The sequence below is a fragment of the Neurospora tetraspora genome (genome assembly GCF_033439725.1).
Source record: "Neurospora tetraspora strain CBS 560.94 chromosome Unknown B0H65scaffold_7, whole genome shotgun sequence".
NCBI lineage: Eukaryota > Fungi > Ascomycota > Sordariomycetes > Sordariales > Sordariaceae > Neurospora > Neurospora tetraspora.
In genome coordinates, this window is record NW_026944389.1 from 3,334,950 (window position 1) to 3,352,720 (window position 17,771).

The following is a 17,771-nucleotide window of genomic DNA, read 5'->3' on the forward strand; positions in this document are numbered from 1 at the left end:
GTTGTTTGCGACAAGGGGAATGACCAAAGCATCCTCCCTCAAAGGTTGTCGTTCAATATCGATCCCGAACTCCGTCAGTAGAAAAGCAACGCAGGAAGAAACAAGAAGGCAAAAATTATGGTTGGGTATCGTGAGATGGTGAAAGTAAATCGTCCAGAACAGCAACGTGACTAGTGAAAGAAACCCGAAAACCTAATCGTACACCAAGCGTAGGGCCAGCCCTCTAGATTGTCTTGGGCGTCCGCGTCGCATTGCTCGCGTCAATGACGTCGTCGAGGTGGTTACACATGGCAACGAACAGGTCGAAGAAGAGTTTCCCACTGCCTTGTCCGTACACGTTGCTGCTGCCGCACTTCTCCATCTCGGCCTGCATGGTGCCGCTGCGCTTGAAGGTCTTGCGGCACCGGATGATGAGTGCCAGGTAATGGGCGCGCAGGCGACTGTCGGAGTCGGGCGTGTGCGCGTAGCAGTACTGAGCGCTGCGAAGGATGGTGCCGACGTTGATACCGGTCTGCAGCCCTTGCTTTCGCAGCGCCAGCCTCTTGAGCTCCTCCAGCCCGTAGCGTTCTGCGGCGCAGTAGACTACCGTGTCACGAAGCAAATGTTGGTTGATGCTGGAGAGAAACACGGTCCGCTCGACAGACGGAGAGGGGACCTGACCTGCGCGGCCACCTCCGAATTGTGGTGAGTGGTTGCCTATCGGGGGTGTGAGGGGCGCGGCCCGACTGGCGGGGATGGAGAGAGAGTCCTCGAGCTCCCAAGAGTCCTGCTGCTGGTTGTGTAGCAGACGAGGGTAGTAGTCGCCCTTGTAGAGGTATTCGAGGATGGCGCTAAATATCTCCGGCTCTTCATCCTCGAGCAAGATCCTCTTGGATTGCGCATTGGGATGGGCGCCGCGTAGCATTCTTTCGAAGAGAGGAGCCTGGCATAGGATATCCTCATGCGCAGCAAACAGCCGTCCCTCGCCACCCACGGTGATGGTAATGATGGGAGAGGGGGTGATGGCGAGTGGCTTCTCGGCTGGCTTCGCTTGCGTTGACTGTTGTGGGCGCGAAGAGTTCTCACCTGTGAGCGACTGCTTGAGGTTCGACAGCTTCTGGAGATCCCGTTTCGATTTCTTGGTGAGCCTTGCAGACTTGTCCACCCGATGTTGCGAATCCGTACTGGTTGATATTTGGGCAGGCTCCCTCTGGGAGCTGCCCGCATCGCGGGATCGGAACGAGCGCTTGAACATGGTGGCGGTCTTGGGGAAGATGAATCGGAGAATGGTGGCGGTGTTGACGGGATATCCAGGAGAAAGCTTCCAAGAGAGCGACGAAACAGATGAAGGACCGGAGAAAAGAAAAAAGAGGGAAGGAAGGAGGGAGGAAAGCACAAAAGAAGGATTGACAGGGCCCGGGCGGTGCTATCTCTACCGAATGAACCTCGAGACAACACCAGCAAACACTTTGCAGCCCTTTGGTTGTGTTGTTGGGGGGAGATGGGGGGACAGGGAGTAAGAAGCAGGAAAAGAAGTGTGGTAAGGGAGGAGTTGGCGGCATACTTATACCGTTGACAGCCTCACGGCCAATGTGAAGGCGTGATGCCGGATTGATGGGAAACCAACAAAAGCAGGGCGGGGACGGCGGTTGTTGTACGTTGATACCCATCAGCCTTGGTTGTATCGGCAGGGGTTATATTGAACGTCCAACAAACCCAGAACCGTCAGGACCGTGAATCGTTATTCAAAGACACCTAGGGGCCATGTTCTGGAAAGCGACTTATCGTCCATTCACCGCGCTCAGACGACGTGCGGTTGGTTGCACTGACTGCATGTTGCAGCCTGCCTTGGTGCATGGTGAGGGTGTGCACGATGGCGCTTCCGGTGATGGTTGCATGCTTCGACTTCTTCCTCTCCCTCTGCAGTGTGGCGTAGGCAGTTTGCTTTGCCTTGCGATGGATTCGTGGGATAGATTCAATGGTGAAGACCCAGCGACTGAATGCTGAGCTGTCCATCGACGTCAACAGACGAGGGGGCCTCCGTCACTTTCCTGGCCTGAGCTTGAATGGTTCATCCAATGACCGAAGAGGATTGTTTTGTCCAATCCCTCCCATTGGCACTGGCAATCGCGCAGCACCGATTCTTGGTCACTCCTGACTCCAGTCCTTCTCGAATTTTCGTTGAGGTCAAGGCAGGGCTTCTCTTCATGTCTGTTTGTTTGGGGCATGCCAACGTTGCTGGTCGTTGGCATCCCTCTCACAACAATGCGCAGATACAGATCGATCTCACCAATTCTCAGCCGGACCAAGGGGCCGTCATCTTGACCCCGCACATATCCACGGTGATGGGACGCTAGGGAGACTGGGTGGGGTCTGATAGTGGGGGCGTGAAACAAAGCCCGGGCTCCGCGGCTCCGCTACAGCTGCGTGGCAGCAGGGGCATGGGGTTTGGGAGTTTGTCAGTCCACAACCAGAGACTCCGATGATATGTATGCGATGTCTTCTGTTTGAAGAGGTTGTTAATTCGATCACAGGAGGATTAATGTCAGTCAAATAAAACCTTCATGCTTTTCTAGGTCTGTATACGTGACTTCTAGGTACCGCCTCTGCAATCGTCGAGTAGAGGGACAGCATCACCGAGGGAAATCAGCATGATCCAGTATCGGTTAAAGTGACGATGGAACAGGGTTAATAGGGAATAAAGAGCGGAAGGGCAATGTAAAGGTTCGTCATCTCGCACAACCGTGTTCTGTAGAAAGCCACCTCTCTTAGAAACACCGTTCAATCATCCATCTCACTCTTGGTCTCCCTGCTGCGAGCCATCTGGGGTACTGGCTTGACTTGGGCTGCCATATTTCTCTGCCAGTTCTTCACGCAGGCCAATGAGACCATACATTAAAGCAAAGACTATCAAAGCGATTGAGGTCAGCGCGAGGGTCTTGTCACCCAGCCGGGGAAGCAGATCTGACTTACAGGCAGGCCCCAAAGCCACAAACAAAGCGCAGTATCCAAATATGAGTTTGTACGGAACAATCTCGGGGTCCAGCCAGAAGTAAGGAGCACGGCCGATGGAGAGTTTTCCAAACGCAGCCCAACCGAGGTAGGCACACAACAGAAATACCAAGCCAATGATGTGGGTGTGCACAGGCTGATAGAAATCATCAGTCTTCCTGTCATGATATCAAGACCTGCTCAAGAAACTCGAAAACCTACCATCTGGCGTTTGATGCTGTTCAGCGACATGATCTCGAAGAGGGCGAGGAGTGATGTATAACCCCATAGGTTGAGGACACAGAAAGGTTCAAACCATCCATGGCCAAAGAAATCACCGGCTAGTCTCGTTAGTGCACTTTTCAAAAGAGTGTCTGATCTCGATTGAAACATACCCTCGAGACTCCCGGCGTCGTCTCCGCCGCCACCCCTTTGCCTGTCTCTGGGTAGGTCGCCGTGACCCTTCGGCACTATAACGGCCAAGAATATGAAGGTATTTATAAAGGTAAATACGTGGGAAACTGTGTAATACAAACTGAAGTAGAATCGGTTGCGAGAGGTGATTGTTTGCTCAGGCGGTGACATCTTTCGTAGTAGAGCCGTCTCCCAGGTGTTATCTTCATCATCGAGATCGGGATAATAGAGGTGCGTATAGCTCCAGCACTAAGCGGGGACGTCGAAAATTAGTACCAAAAGGCAAGACTGCCGGCCGATAAGACAAGGGACATACAAAGGTAAACAAGTGGTAGAGCCACAACAGAATAAAGGTGATGGTCGAGAACTGGAAGATAATGCGCAAGGGAGAGTCGCCATCTTGCCGCTTGTAGAGTTTGTAGTCAAGTAGCATGGGCGCGAGTATGGTGAGGTAGATTAGAATCAGGCCTCTAATGACGACAAGAGTGGTCTGGTTGATGAAACCCCATGGTGCATGGCATACGCGAAGGAAGATTGGCTATGTAAGCGGTCAGCAGGATCCAAGACGTTGTGCGCGATAGATGAGTAGCCTTGTAACGTACATAGTCCTGGACAACTCCATTTGGTCGTGAGAGATCACGCTCCAGGAGAGAGCTCCGTTCCGTTACCTCGTTGCCGGTCGACATGTTGACGAGCAAGGGAGGACTGGTCGTCAGGGGTAAAATTCAGTAATATCAGAGGCACAGGCGAGCGAACAACGCCGACCACTTATGATGGATGACGAATCAAAAGACGAATGCTCAGAGGAAATCACAATAACCAAGGCAAAGAAGCGCGTCCTCTGTCAGTCTCATTGACACTGCCTACTCCTTCCGAATCAAAGGCCATCAACATGGAGGCAGCGACGTACAGATCGTACACTTGACTACTTGCCTTTGAATCCGAATCCCTTAGAGGCATCCTCGAGGAAGCGCGGAAGTAGCATTTTGACTCTCAGATGCTTAGATAGGCAAAAGAGTAGCAGTCATGATCTCTTGGTTGGATTTCGATCTCTCTCACTTCACCAAGTGCTTCCACTGGGAAGCATGACGATGGCACTGCCGAGCGATGTATGTCGTGTCCGGTGGTTCAAGTCAAAGACATCGATTTCAACGGTTGGCGACCCAGTTTTCATATGGTTCGGCGTCTTCGCATTATAATACGCATGGGCTGAGAGAAGAGACGGAGAGGAGGTTGTTGAGGTTGAAGTTGAGGTTGTTGCCAAGAGGAAGAGGAACCTCGAAGTGCAGGGCAGGCACCTTGATGCCTTGTGGGGCCGTTCGAGATGGAACCGAGTGGGTCTCTTCTGACCACAGCCACCAATTAGAAGCTGCCATTTCGCGGCTTTCTTGTCACCGTGTCCGCTCCCGCTGTTCCTGGCTCTGATGTCAATCGTCAACTACAACGGCGCCAGTGCCTGTAGCAACAACACCCGACCCATTGAAGGAAGCAGCTACTCCGAACTTGCGCAGGAACCTTGACGGCGCCGCGTCAAACCACACAACAACAGACATCCTGCAGTATACATACCGAACTTGGGCATCGCTTCTGCTCTTCCGCCGTCGCCATGTTGTCAGGCCTCGCAAACCCGCGGCAAGCTGCCGTCCAACTTATGAACTTTGGCCTGATCCTGTCAACCGCATTTATGGTGTGTTTTTGCTCTAGCTGCCCTCTGCTATGCGACTTGCCTCCGAATTGCTTCATCAATGGCATGCTAACAAGCTTCGTTCGCGCAGATGTGGAAAGGTCTTTCGGTCATCACAGATTCCCCGTCCCCGATTGTCGTCGTCCTGTCCGGTAGCATGGAGCCGGCTTTCCAGCGCGGCGATCTCTTGTTCTTGTGGAACCGCAATGTCGTGGCCGAAACCAGCGTTGGAGAGATTGTCGTGTACAATGTGAAGGGCAAGGATATCCCCATCGTGCACAGGATAGTTAGGAAGTTTGGAAAGGGGTTCGTTTTCCCATCTGCTACACCCTTGCGCTGTCCCGGACATACGCTGACCATAGGTCTCCCTGCCTCGAAGACCCGAAGCGAAGTTGCTCACAAAGGGAGATAATAACGTCTCGGACGACACAGAGCTCTACGCAAGTGGACAGGATTACCTGGTTAGGAAAGATATTATCGGGTATGATGATTTTGGCCTTGTATGTCGTTGCGATTATTTGCTAACATTGCCTTAAACAGGAGCGTCTTTGCCTACATTCCTTTTGTTGGCTACGTTACCATTCTTTTATCCGAGCACCCATGGCTCAAGACCGTCATGCTCGGACTGATGGGCTTAGTGGTGGTTTTGCAGCGCGAATAGCCACGTTTGACTATAACATAATTCCCTTCTCGAACAGCGATGCTATCTTTGCTTTCAGCCTTATTAATTGGACTTGTGATTATGACATGTACTTCTCACCATATTTTCCACATAGATGTACCTACGGCGAATAAAGAAGATAATGAAAAGAGGTGAGCGAGCAAGTTGTCAGTGTCAAATGGTTTATGCTTCCATACTGACCCGTAATATCTCTTTATGACCCGGTTTACCATCAAGTCCCATCCCTAGGACTCTTTGTCTGTCGAGAAAGCTCGGGCCGGGGTACAAGTGCCCGTCGCCGTGAACCAACAATGCCGGCAAGGGGCTTAGGCAGCCACGCCGCCTGATTCGCCATATCCAGACGCCAAGACGCCGCTAAACCGCTACGAGTTTGGCGAGTCCCAAAAAGTGGGAGCGAGGCACGGGTATACGATAGGATCGTAAAAGAGACCCTGAAGTTTGCGGCGTTGGACCTTCAGAGTCAATGGGAGCCTGCGTCTGGCCCTTTGCATTGCAATCTTGAAAATCTCGTTCCTCCCTTTTTCTTTCTTTGGCACGCCACCACCGGTTTGTCGACTGTCGCTCGTTCTTCACAACTTCATGTGAACTTTGCGCATATTCTCTCGTTTAATTATCGACCTTCTCTCGCCAACACTATTTGTGTCGTCGTCACGCTGATCGCTTTTTTCGTGCTTAATCACCGGTCGATTGAATCGCCACTAATATTTTGATAACGATACCCAAAAATCGGTCGAACAAAAACGAACAAAATGACAGCAGCCGAACCGTCCAGCAGCACGCGGGCTGCACAGGAACGATCCGATAATGATGGAATCACAGCCATGCAAGGAGCGCCACTCCTGCCTCATCAGGAAAAGAATGGTGCGGTTTTCCAGCAGCAACAGGCGCCTGTACCGTTTGGATATGGCACTGGCACATATCAACCTTTTCCTCAGCGGATCCCTGGTTCGGAAATTGCCTACAGCAAGAGATGGCACGTTGTGAAACTCGCTTTCCAAACCGCATCTCTTGTGTGCTCTGCCATCATCTTTGGAATTGGCCTGGCACTGGGCACCTATGCCGAGCAATGGGGGGATCCGTGGGCAGTAGACATCATTTTTGCTGTCGATGCCTCAGCAGTATGTTCTACCCGTATTCGCGATACTGATTCGGCACCGTATCTCTGTACATCACCATGTGCTAACTAATGCTCTCTAGGCCGGGCTAGCAATTTTATGGACCGTGGCCGAGTTCCTAGCATTATATGCCTCCAAAGAACGTCGAGGCATTCATCCCGGAGCTCATGTCGGTGTCCAACTGATCATCGTCCTTGTGGCTTCCTTGGGTGCTGGCATTGGTGGCGTCTTCGCCGTCGACTTTACGGAAGAATACGATGAAGATGAAACTGCTATAACTAACCTCCTAAGAGGTCTCATGCGAACCTTGTTTGCGTTCTCCATCATCCTATGGATCATTCACTTTTTCCTCTTTGTTCGCGCCTGCGTTGAGACACACACCGTCAATGCGACAAACAAGGCCCGGAGAATCACCTACGTCCGAGTCCCAGTACCTGTACCAATGCCGATGGACCAAATACCTCAGAACCTGGTAGCTGGACAGCATCCGATACCTCCTCAGCAAAACATGATGTATGGCGGTCATTACGCCCCTGTTGCGCAACAACCTTCAGCATTCCCATCGGGCTCTCAACATCAACCTGCTGTACCTCCGCAGGGCTACTATGCGTAAACTTCATGAGACACTTGTCTACCTCCACGCGCCAACTTGACGACTTAAGCGGAGGTTCAACATACCTTTGTGTTCACGACGCGGCTGACGCCCCCAAGTGGTATAGCCAATATTTAATGAGCTGATAGACGGTTATGAGAGCCCAAGGAGACGCATGAGTGAGGGCATATTCCACTTCTCATGCGAAGGAGGTCCGTCTTGATGGAATATTCATTGTTCGGAGACATTCAAGACGGCACAGCATCGCTTTCAGAGACACTGGGGTGCGTCGGATGGACATTGAGGTCCTTAATGAAACGGAAACATGTGGTCTACTATGGGTCTCGAAGCGCTTAGGGGATTGGATAATGTCTTACATCACAATATAAAATGCAGTACTGTTGCCTTCAAAGCACACGACATGGGTCGTTGGCGGCCCTGAGCCTCTCTTCAAGCCCAACAAGGTTCACACATGCCTATTCTCAAGGCACGGCCCGTATTCCCATTGTTCAATGATGGATGCCGAGGTACCGTAACACGTAACACTTGGACCTAATCTGTCTCTTCAGTCGAGCTTTCCAACACTCATGTTCAAGTCGGCTCTTTTCAACTTTCAGAGTTGCGAGAACTTTTTACTCGAGGTCGACTAAAACAAGCGAATTGTGTTGCCAGGCATCCTCAGCTTCTCTGGCGACATGGAGTTTTGCCTCCTTCATTCGTATTTATGTTGGGGCTCACCATCCCCAACACCCTCCTACTGCCTCCGTAAAAGCATTCGGGGGCGTCGATCCCATTCACATGCTGCCTGATAGTAACCACAAATGCTACCCATCTGAACGAAATCGCCGAGGGATCGACCAACATCTTCCCCAGACTTGGCAAGGTTTTCTCCCAATCAGCCGTCAACGTCCCTGTCCCCCGCATTGCACCTTACCCTCAACGGTTAGTTACCCCTGAAGATGCTGTCCTCCTCCCAACGTCGTCCCAACCGCTGCTCAAGGCCTGCAATCTCGAGCTGCAAACTTGAAATGGGATTCACCGCCGACGAGGCCATACCACATGGACCAATACACCTGTGGTCGATCTGACTGCCAAAGCCATGTTATCCATGACTGACATGCGTTGCCTGCAGAAAATCATTGCTTCGCACCTCCATCCTTCAATCACACCTCCGCGTTGAACCCTGTTCCTGAGGGCACGATGCTACGATCAAACTGTCTTCCCGGCACGGAAAGATCTGGTCTCCCCCGCAAAATGGAAAGGTCAAGTAGCATTCAGGTTGATCATAGGCGGGGTAAGCAAGAACTCACGATGCCTACTTGGGCATAACGAGAGTCTGCCTCGGCGACGATCTTGTCATCTTCCAGGATGAGAGGACTAGGTTGCTTGTGAAAGGCGAGCATAACTAGGGACAGGTCCATCTCCAGTTTTTTCCCAGGAGAAGCTGAGTCCTCGTCGATCTCTTCACTCTACAACATCCTCCCCAGTGTTCCAGTGTTCCAGACCCGACCGGTGTCACCTTCGCGAGCTCTCCAAACTCCTCCTCTTATCCACTCACTCCACTATCTTCACTTCTCGCCAACAACTTCCTCTCAAACCTTCAAAATGAAGTTCACCACCCTCCTCGCCCCGGTCGCCATCCTGGCCTCCACCGTCGCCGCCGACGCCGCCTCCATCCAAACCGCCCTGGACACCATCAACCTGTCGACGCTCAAGCTCAAGAACTACGTCGACACGTGGAACGGCAAGCTCCTGACCGTGATCCCCATCGTCAGCGAGAGCACCTCCTTGCTCGCCAACATCAACCGCGGCACCAAGACTGCGGAAGCCTCCGAGGAACTCGACACCCTCGGCGCCCTGGGCGTCGGCCAAAAGACGTCCACGCTCGCCACCTCGGTCAACCAGACCATTACCGCCATCATCGCCAGCAAGCCCAAGTTCGACAAGCTTTTGTTGAGCCCGACCATCCTGCTCAACCTCAAGCTTGAGAAGAAGGCGACTGAGGAGATGAGCGAGGCTATTGTTTCTAAGATCCCGGAGCTGTTCCGGGACTTTGCTAAGAGTCTTACTGTCCCGATCTTTGAGAGCTTTGATGAGGCTATTGAGACTTATAAGCTGTTTTAGGTGGGGAATGGGGGAGGTGGGGGGAGTGTTGGGAGTATTGGGATGAAGCAATGGTTGGGATGAAAGGGTCTTTCCAACGGTGACGGTTGCCCTACTTGGACACAAAGGTCTCCAATGTGGAAGGAACATACAATCACAACACTGGAGGATGGGACTCAATCTGGCGTCCATTTTGGGTACCTTGGTTTTGGTCAGGAGGCTTGGGACATTGGATGATCCGCTAGGCTCATTGAATTCATAACATTCGGGGTACATGTTGCACACAAGTAAATCGTGAATAACCTCTGTAATGTGAGCAACTGTCTTGACATTGTACTGCGCTGTCGGTTTGTGTAAATGTGCGTGCCAAACTGCTTATCGTTGACGAAAGAAAGAGGAGTAGGTACTTGCCTAGTCATAACGAACATCCCGAAGAGTACGGGTGCTTCCTTCCACTTCCATTTTGGACCATATTCTTCCTTCCGATAACTCTCCCATCGCTCCTTCGTTTTGAGAGAGCTTTCTCACCACGACCCTCTCCCTTACACTCGCGTGCGGTACCTTGACTTCGCAGGAACGACCAGAGCCTGCACAAGAAGGAACTAACAAGTGAGTGCCTGCAGCCTGGTCGGTCCTTGGACACAGCGCGGCAGCGCGCCACCGGGGTTCAAGCTCGACTTCAAACTTGAAGTCCGAGTCACACTTCTCTTCCTTCTCATCAAGTATTCCCAGTTTCCAACTTCTAGTGGTCATCTTACGCCTTCTCGCCGGCGCCTTCTATCCCAAATCGTCAAGCTGCAGCATCCGCGGCGAATAATCCAGCACTCGCACATTGTCGAAACCTGGAATGCGGTCACAGATGTTCCACCGAAGATGGAAAGTGGGCGTGGCGGGAGGAAGAACCGGCGAGTACAGCATCCGAATCTCCATCCCGCGCATAAACTGCGAGCCTTGCTAATAGAACTCCAAGACTTGAATGCAGCCACCCGACCACCCGACGAGCATCTCGATCAATGACAGGTTCACAACCGCTTCCCGAGTCACATGTTTGTTTCCAGACCTGCAGTAGTTCGTCAGCTCCAGTCTGGACGGCATTTTCCCCTGGGAGAAGCGTATCGACGATGCGTTTCAACCGCTGCATCACAAGTCACAAGCCAACCGCGTCTATTACACACAATAGCATCCCTCTGGAGACACTTCACCGGAAAGCGCAAGGGACACTCTCCCGTCCCGACCCCTCTCGAAAATAGACTGGGCATACTTGGTTGGATCTGCCTTATCCAACATTGTTCCATAATCGGCAACGAAGAGACAGGAGAGAAAGATGTCGAACATTTGGCGCGTTGTAAGTACCGGCAGTCATCCCATCAGAGACTACTTTTCCAACCCACAAGCCAAACTCCAAAACAATCAAGAGCCACCAACGGCCACTCTTTAGCTTTACTGGTATGTGTTTATGCTGTGCTATGTGGCACCGAGGAGTCTGCCATGTGTCTGTTGCTTCACTCGACATGTATCACCGTTATTGTTAGCCCGATGCAGCAACGATCGGAGGACTAACGCAAGTTCAAACTTTTAGAACTGCAGTGTCTTTATCTGATAGCGAGAGAGAGACGACACTTGTGTACGATTTGATGTTGCGAAGCTTATACCGACCTCCATGAACATCGGTGGAGATATCCAACACTCCTGGATCTGAGAAACAATCACTGACAGGAGAAAAAAAACTAGGTATGTATTTGTTTGTACAAACACTACGACTCTAAAGACAGCGCTGGATCTCGATGACATGGCGCATAGCAAAGTCTATGACCGTGGTATTTGGCACCGAGAACCAGCTAAAGTGGCTTATCAACACATGCGGACTTTATTCCAGCCAATGTTCGTCCTTCCCTGATCTTCAGGGGCTGAAGATGTTGTTCCTGGCCCCCAAACAGCCTTGAAGCCATATTATTTGCAACTATGCATTTCCAGACCAACACTCTACGCCACACTCGCCGATGTCCGCCACGGTTCTTACCGTATGGCGTGACTCTGAAGGTGAAATCGAATGACACGTCCCGAAGTCTACACTGGGCAGGCCAATGACAGCTCAACGTCCAAGAACAAAATAGCACAAACCATGGAACGCAACACTGTGCGGTAGGTTCGGAAGCAATGTAACTCCTCTACCGTGCACTAGGATGGAGGGCACTAGTACCCGGGTGAATGGGTGACCGTTTTTAGAATCGGGCTAACGGAGAATAATCAATAGAAGGAAATTTTGATGGCTTCAAGGCGCACCATTGGATACAGAGACTTCGGGAACTCGCGATCGATGGATATGCGGCTCCAAGGAAAGGACCATGTCTCAAGTTCAACGAGAACGACGACTGATCCTTTGATCATCGAAACGACAACCTCGAAACCCATCACACATATCGAACCTACCGCATACAGGAAACTCAAGCAGCCAACAAGCGCGGAGCCGGGCATAGCCGCCCCCTGTCTATTGTCAGTCAGTTATTGAGACAGAAACCCATGCATACTGTCCTTTCCGAATGGGATCCCCTGAAATTCCGGAATGGGCTATTCTCGTCCTCTCTCAGGCTGGGCACAATGGTACAGTAACTCCCCCATCCCTTCCGGATAGCCTCGTCAGGTGTCCCAATCCTTGGATGGCGTCTCGCCCCGTTGGCAAACTTGCAACGTAGTTGCCTCCAGTACCTACGAACCAGACAACGCCCTATCCTTGCAAACACCTCCTCAGAAAAACGGCAGTCAACATCATGGCTCCTTCTCGTTGTGAAACAGAACAGCTATCCGGAGCTATAAGTAGCAGAGAACATGTCTCCAGAGCCGGGGAGTGTCCTTCCTTGATCCTGGCATTACTCAAGTCCCATGCCCGAGGCAATAACCAGTTACTCACCCCTTAACAATGCGTCGTTCGGACAGTGACCATCGGCAACCTTACGATGATATACAAGTAAGTATTGATCTCTCATACGGTTTCTCTCTTTTCGTGCTCCTTTTACATCAGTTTTACTTGAACACAGCCCTGTACCACAGGGGATCAGCTTGCCCATGTCTGTCAGAAACTTATCGCCGAAGAAATGTGATAGTCGTGACCCAGAGTGGCATGTTTTCCGATATCATGGCCTGATATTGCCGGGATACTCACATATGATCTGCCATCGTCCCCAAAGCTACCCGCTGCCACTAAGCCAAGAACACAATCGAACCACTGCCAGCAGCTCACACTTCATTTTCTGACAACCTTCAAAGTACGTCAACTGACAATATTACAGCCATCGACCCATCCAAGCATACCATACAATCACCCTCGTGACCCATATATCTCCGGCTATGTTTCTTCAGACTACCAACATCTCACTCATTCTGACTTCTCAACCCCCGCGGTTACTCTGCAATCGCAAACAAACAACTACACGGTTTTAACAACCAGCTCTGCGCCAGTACAACACACCCCGTTCGGATCTCATGGCGTATATGCGGATCACTATATACCACACTCTCTCCGCTCAAGCAGCTTCTCGGATAAAACTAGCTCCGTAGGGCTGACACTGTCCACCTCAGCACTCGCTGTCTCCGGCTCGATACCGATTGCACCTCAATCAGCTTATCTACTGAGCTCTCCCGCCTCCCCTGTTACAGCTTATTCAACAGATACCAGTTCGTTCCTTTCCGATACATGGCCGACTTACAATCAAATACACGCTGCATGGCCCCCTTACGTGGCCGACGAATTGCAGTACGAAAGCCCAACCACCACGGGACTACCTTTGCAGTCGCAACACGACATCTTGAAGCCTGTGTTAGGTGGAGATTACAATGAGGAAGACAAATACATCGATCAGGAGATAACGGCTACCTATGCAAACGCATATCAGCGAAGCCAGGTAGCATCAACAGGGGTGTCAGGAGCTGCCATGAAAAAGGAGAAGCTGAGAAAGAGACGACATCGACTGGCACAGACAGATGACGGGCAAGTGGTTAGCAGCAAGTTTGCAGACGCAGAGTCAGCACATAGCCCATCGTCAACCACCATGGAACTCTCAGCTGCTGCTAATCGAAGCTTGACGGCTAACCGCCCGTCCTCGCTATTATGGGTGCAGGAAGATGTCGCTGGAAGTTTGATGAACCCAAAGGGCAAAGAAAAGGGGCGAAAGGAAGACAACAAGAGCAACAAGAAAAGGAAGCAGCAACAACAACCAGTTCAACAATCACACAAGGGGGTCGACTCGAAAAAAGTGGTGAGTAGAAGAGCTTCATATGCGGAGCAAGCATGGGAAGCCGGGACCTATGACGGCGACAAGGACATGGTGATGGACTATACCACCACGCTCGACAACAACAGCAACAGGAGCCATTCCGTCACTGGACATGACTTGGACCTCGACACAGCACATACAGCGAGTCCCCGGCAGGAAATCGCCCGTGTCAAACACAACAAGGTAGAACAAAAGTACCGCAATCGACTGAACGCCCACTTCGAAGCGCTTCTGGACGTCCTTCCTCCCTCGACGGCCCTTCCCAGTGAACAAGGGTTCGAAGCCAACAACACAAAGCAGCCCCAGCCACTGAGAGAAAGTGTTGACATGGTTGATCCAGGGATTCCGGAAAAGGAACGCAGAGTCAGCAAGTCGGAAGTCCTTGACCGCGCAAGGTTGTACATCCAGACGTTGGAGAACGAGCATAAGCGACTATCGGCGGAGAGGAAGCAGTTGAGGAAGATGTGGGATGAGTATGGGAATGCGAAATAGGGAAGGCCAGTGATGGTGGACTCGGCGAGGTGAGGGGTTAGCCATAGGGGGTATCTAGGCAGGGAGTGAGTCGGGAAGTGGTGAAAAGACAGTTGAAAAGAAGAGTAAGGAAAAAAGAAAAGGCGTTACCGGACAGCTGGTTGGATTGGGCATGATACACCCATGGTCGGCGAGAGTACTGAAGTGTTCGGCACACAAAAAGGGAGTGGCTTTCTTGGAACAGCAACAGAACTACTGGGAAAGCAACATTGCTTGGGGGGATAACGGGATTATATACAAAAAGAAAAGGAGAGAGCGAAGGAAAGGATTTGTCCAGTGGTACGTAACGAAGTAACAGAGGGTCTTGCAACTTATTGGAGTAACAAGAAACACATCAACTGCCAGATTGCAATTGAAATGAAACCTCATAAGCAACTACTGAAAATCGTGTCCGCTTCTTAACATAAGGCAAAGGTCATCAAAAGTGGACCAAATAAAGCCAAGTACTGGATATTCAAGGGCATTCCAGCTTCTGGAAAAGACGAGTGACATCTTCTGTTTTGACTTTATCAAGACTTCTTGCAGTGTGGGCAAATGAAGCAACCCGGAAAAACGAAGTTCTTCAACCCAACACGCCTCAGCTTGCGAAACTCAAGACGAAGTATACGTACCTCCCGGCATTCTATCCAGCTTTGGACCTCGGACTGCCCTCTAATGCCCCGATTCCCGATGCGCATACAGAGACGAATCAAAATAGTCCAGTGGTCAATCAGAGGGAGTGTTCAGTGTCATGCACACCATTTATTCGTTCGGTACCTTACGTATGTATGTGGGGGGCCGGGGTCGGGACCGGTTCAACGCGCCTGTTCGGTTCAGCTACCTATTGGACACTGCAAGAGTTGGGTTTTTTGTTCCTGGACATGTTCGATGTGACGACAGGTCCAGTGAACGCATGGAGCGGATCCAATTTGAGCTATGTATAGTCCTATAAGTAGATGTCATGTTTGAGATGTTTTGATGTCGCACCACATACCTACCTTAGCCCCGGCAGTATCTTCTCGCGATTGATATGCACTTCACGTTCATCGGTCAACCAAACCCAAGAAGTAACCATCATTCGTGTTTTTCATCTCTAAGCAGGCGCCTATCAAATCCATATCCAAGAAAGCACCAAATCCAAGAAGACTCCCAGCGCGATTAGATCAGCCCAAGTAACTCAAGCAATGACAATGGGGAAGAACATCAGACAGACAAGCCAAAGAAGGCCGTCCGTGGCCATGAGACGGAGGGGTAGGGGAAGTGAAGAATCGCATCATCACCCTTACTCCTCATCATCGCCGCCAGCAGCAGCCTTGGCGGCATCTACCTCCTCCTCGTCATCATCCTCGTCCACGGCCTTGGAAGCGGAGCGCTGTGCCTTCTTGGGGCTGCCCTCTTCGGCCTCGGCATCGTCTTCTTCTTCCTCGTCTTCGGAGATCTCCTCCTCCTCCACATCCTCATCCTCTTCGTCACCCTCCTCCTCCTCGTCTTGTTCCTCTTCCTCCTCGTCTTCGGCAGGTGCCGTCTTTAGCTTCTTCTTGGGAGGGGCTTTGTCTGGATAGTCAATTTCAGTTAGTTATGCTGCGGGCTAAGGTAGCTTGGCTAAGCTAGGTAGCAGGGTGAAACTGAGCTGCCGAGCTGGGATGGATGATGGCTTTATGATGGCTTTGGCTTACCTGTGGTCTCCTCTTCCTCTTCCTCTTCCTCTTCGCCTCCTTCCTCGCCGTCGTACTCCTCATCCTCTTCGTCGTCATCGACGTCGTCTTCCTCATCTCCGGTGGAGACATACCTGTGGTGGGCCAATTGTTAGCTATCTACAGCTTGGGCTGAAGAAAAAAATCAGAGGCGGATGTATGGTTTTTGCTTGTTTTTGTTTTCCCATCGTAGGCGATGGCGCCGCCTCTTGAAGGGTCGGCTGACCACAGTCCACACCAATACATAATTGGCGATTCAGCTAACAACACGAAAAAGCATTCGCGCCGCAATGCGCAAAAGCCACAAAGCTCACCAATACGTGTTCTTGTTGCCGAGGCACATCGAAGAACTGCCAGGAAGAAGGGAAAAGATGACGCTGAAAGTAAAAACAGCGGGTAGTACTTACTCCTCCTCCTCCTCACCGTCAGAATCCTCAGGGAGGGAGACGAGCTCCTCGGGCTTCTCTTCAGCCTTTCTCTTGCGGGTAGCAGACATTGTGATTCAACGCCCAATGGCTTGAGAACTTGTCAATCAGGTAGGTAGGCGATATCGGAGAGATTGGCAAAGTCGCGACCGAGGCAGGAAAATGGTAGAAGCGCGTGTAAAAAGTAGTGGAAATGGAGAAAGAGAGGAAAAGAGGAGAGGGAGAGAAAAAGAACTGGGGGAGAGAAGGCTGGAGTGGTGGGTGGTGGTGGGCGGCAAAGCAAAAGAGAGAAGTGGAAGCAGACACCTCCAGTTGGGGGAACTCTGACTGGGGAACTGGGGGAAGCTCCAACTAACACCGGCCACGGGCCAGCCAAAAAATACGTACCGCGTTACGTACCCTGGTTCCCACTGGTCTCTGGACTTGGGGATTTATAGCTCAGCAGGTACCTGCCTCTAGCTACGCTACTATGACGGTACATTTGGTAGTGTTACATGCCGAGTACACCTAAGTAGCGCTAGAGGCAGCGGCTCGCAGCGGGAAGAAAGGGGGAACGCGTGCGGAGAAGAACCTCAAAAGCTTTTTTGGGGGGTGGCAGAGAGGATGATGCTAGCAGTTGCGAGGTCACTCGGGGAAAAAGAGAAGGTGAGACTCCGTCGTGAGACTCTGAGAGGGCGGATAGGCAAGGGAAGGAGAGTTTTGAGCTTCCACATTTCCTTTTTACTGGAGACATTTTACGAACTGGATTTCCATGGTGCATAACTGAACAGCCATATGTGTACACCTGCCAGCTTCGTGGTTGAAGTGAAAGGCTCTTTCCCAGCTGAGGAATTGGGGCCCCATGACACCACAGCATCAGAACAACATCACCAACGGCGTGGTGGAAAGTTGGTGATGTCCATCGTAGTAAGATCAGATAACCCCAAAAGAGAGGAACGGTGAGCGTCCTTGTCCAAAAGATTGTTGAGAGCGAAAAGTTCCGTTTCACTCAGCCTGGGGTTGAACGCCCCGGTTGTTGGGCGGTGCTGGACGCTTCCATAATGGAGAAAAGACGGGGTTGCTCCGCCTGCGTGTTAGGGGGACGGGCGCTGCACGAGACAAGGGGACGGGCAGAAGAAGCTGCATGCAGTCTCGCAGCGCCAAGAGGGGAGCTTGGTCGAAGCTGCTTGAGCTGGGGACTCTGACCTTCTCCTGGCTCGTGCGTCACCAACAGCACGTCTTGCGCAACTTTGGATGTGGGTCAAGACTGCCAAATTTGACCTTCCAAGTGGCTGGAAGAACGCAACTTTGGAAGGAAACAGAGGGCACTTG

General features: G+C 51.5%; 6 protein-coding genes across 6 annotated transcripts; 4 read left to right on the forward strand and 2 right to left on the reverse strand.

Annotated features, from left to right (window-relative positions):
- Window positions 1-223: 223 nt before the first annotated feature.
- B0H65DRAFT_445702 (uncharacterized protein) lies at window positions 224-1,234 on the reverse strand (the record flags this gene model as incomplete). The annotated part of the gene is made up of 1 exon (XM_062825762.1): window positions 224-1,234. One exon carries the CDS (start codon window positions 1,232-1,234, stop codon window positions 224-226), a length of 1,011 nt encoding a protein of 336 aa, XP_062678897.1.
- Window positions 1,235-2,472: 1,238 nt separating this feature from the next.
- B0H65DRAFT_302957 (uncharacterized protein) lies at window positions 2,473-4,257 on the reverse strand. The gene is made up of 6 exons (XM_062823164.1): window positions 3,987-4,257; window positions 3,701-3,922; window positions 3,366-3,633; window positions 3,193-3,311; window positions 2,953-3,127; window positions 2,473-2,886 (listed from the first exon to the last, which is right to left on the reverse strand). The coding sequence occupies exons 1-6, from the start codon at window positions 4,068-4,070 to the stop codon at window positions 2,774-2,776; spliced, it is 981 nt and encodes a 326-aa protein (XP_062678898.1). The 5' UTR covers window positions 4,071-4,257; the 3' UTR covers window positions 2,473-2,773.
- Window positions 4,258-4,990: 733 nt separating this feature from the next.
- Window positions 4,991-5,729, forward strand: B0H65DRAFT_432719 (microsomal signal peptidase 18 kDa subunit; the record flags this gene model as incomplete). Its single annotated transcript, XM_062825025.1, has 4 exons — window positions 4,991-5,071; window positions 5,160-5,374; window positions 5,448-5,549; window positions 5,609-5,729. The coding sequence occupies 4 exons, from the start codon at window positions 4,991-4,993 to the stop codon at window positions 5,727-5,729; spliced, it is 519 nt and encodes a 172-aa protein (XP_062678899.1).
- Window positions 5,730-6,114: 385 nt separating this feature from the next.
- B0H65DRAFT_302978 (uncharacterized protein) lies at window positions 6,115-7,568 on the forward strand. Its single transcript, XM_062823165.1, has 2 exons — window positions 6,115-6,868; window positions 6,948-7,568. The coding sequence occupies exons 1-2, from the start codon at window positions 6,500-6,502 to the stop codon at window positions 7,476-7,478; spliced, it is 900 nt and encodes a 299-aa protein (XP_062678900.1). The 5' UTR covers window positions 6,115-6,499; the 3' UTR covers window positions 7,479-7,568.
- A 1,494-nt stretch (window positions 7,569-9,062) lies between these two features.
- On the forward strand, window positions 9,063-9,581 carry B0H65DRAFT_511727 (hydrophobic surface binding protein A-domain-containing protein; the record flags this gene model as incomplete). Its single annotated transcript, XM_062828516.1, has 1 exon — window positions 9,063-9,581. The coding sequence occupies one exon, from the start codon at window positions 9,063-9,065 to the stop codon at window positions 9,579-9,581; it is 519 nt and encodes a 172-aa protein (XP_062678901.1).
- A 2,692-nt stretch (window positions 9,582-12,273) lies between these two features.
- Window positions 12,274-14,439, forward strand: B0H65DRAFT_303054 (uncharacterized protein). The gene is made up of 2 exons (XM_062823166.1): window positions 12,274-12,525; window positions 12,848-14,439. The coding sequence occupies exons 1-2, from the start codon at window positions 12,478-12,480 to the stop codon at window positions 14,321-14,323; spliced, it is 1,524 nt and encodes a 507-aa protein (XP_062678902.1). The 5' UTR covers window positions 12,274-12,477; the 3' UTR covers window positions 14,324-14,439.
- Window positions 14,440-17,771: the final 3,332 nt, after the last annotated feature.

Bases quoted from the DNA above. Each gene is read 5' to 3' on its own strand.
- B0H65DRAFT_302957 (XM_062823164.1), bottom strand. From the start codon at position 4,070: ATGTCGACCGGCAACGAGGTAACGGAACGGAGCTCTCTCCTGGAGCGT. The intron at 3,312-3,365 runs GTATGTTTCAAT...TAACGAGACTAG, and splicing joins CGACGCCGGGAGTCTCGAGG to CCGGTGATTTCTTTGGCCAT. The intron at 2,887-2,952 runs GTAAGTCAGATC...TCGCTTTGATAG, and splicing joins TGTGGCTTTGGGGCCTGCCT to TCTTTGCTTTAATGTATGGT.
- B0H65DRAFT_302978 (XM_062823165.1), top strand. From the start codon at position 6,500: ATGACAGCAGCCGAACCGTCCAGCAGCACGCGGGCTGCACAGGAACGA. The intron at 6,869-6,947 runs GTATGTTCTACC...AATGCTCTCTAG, and splicing joins TTGCTGTCGATGCCTCAGCA to GCCGGGCTAGCAATTTTATG.
- B0H65DRAFT_303054 (XM_062823166.1), top strand. From the start codon at position 12,478: ATGCGTCGTTCGGACAGTGACCATCGGCAACCTTACGATGATATACAA. The intron at 12,526-12,847 runs GTAAGTATTGAT...ACAATATTACAG, and splicing joins AACCTTACGATGATATACAA to CCATCGACCCATCCAAGCAT.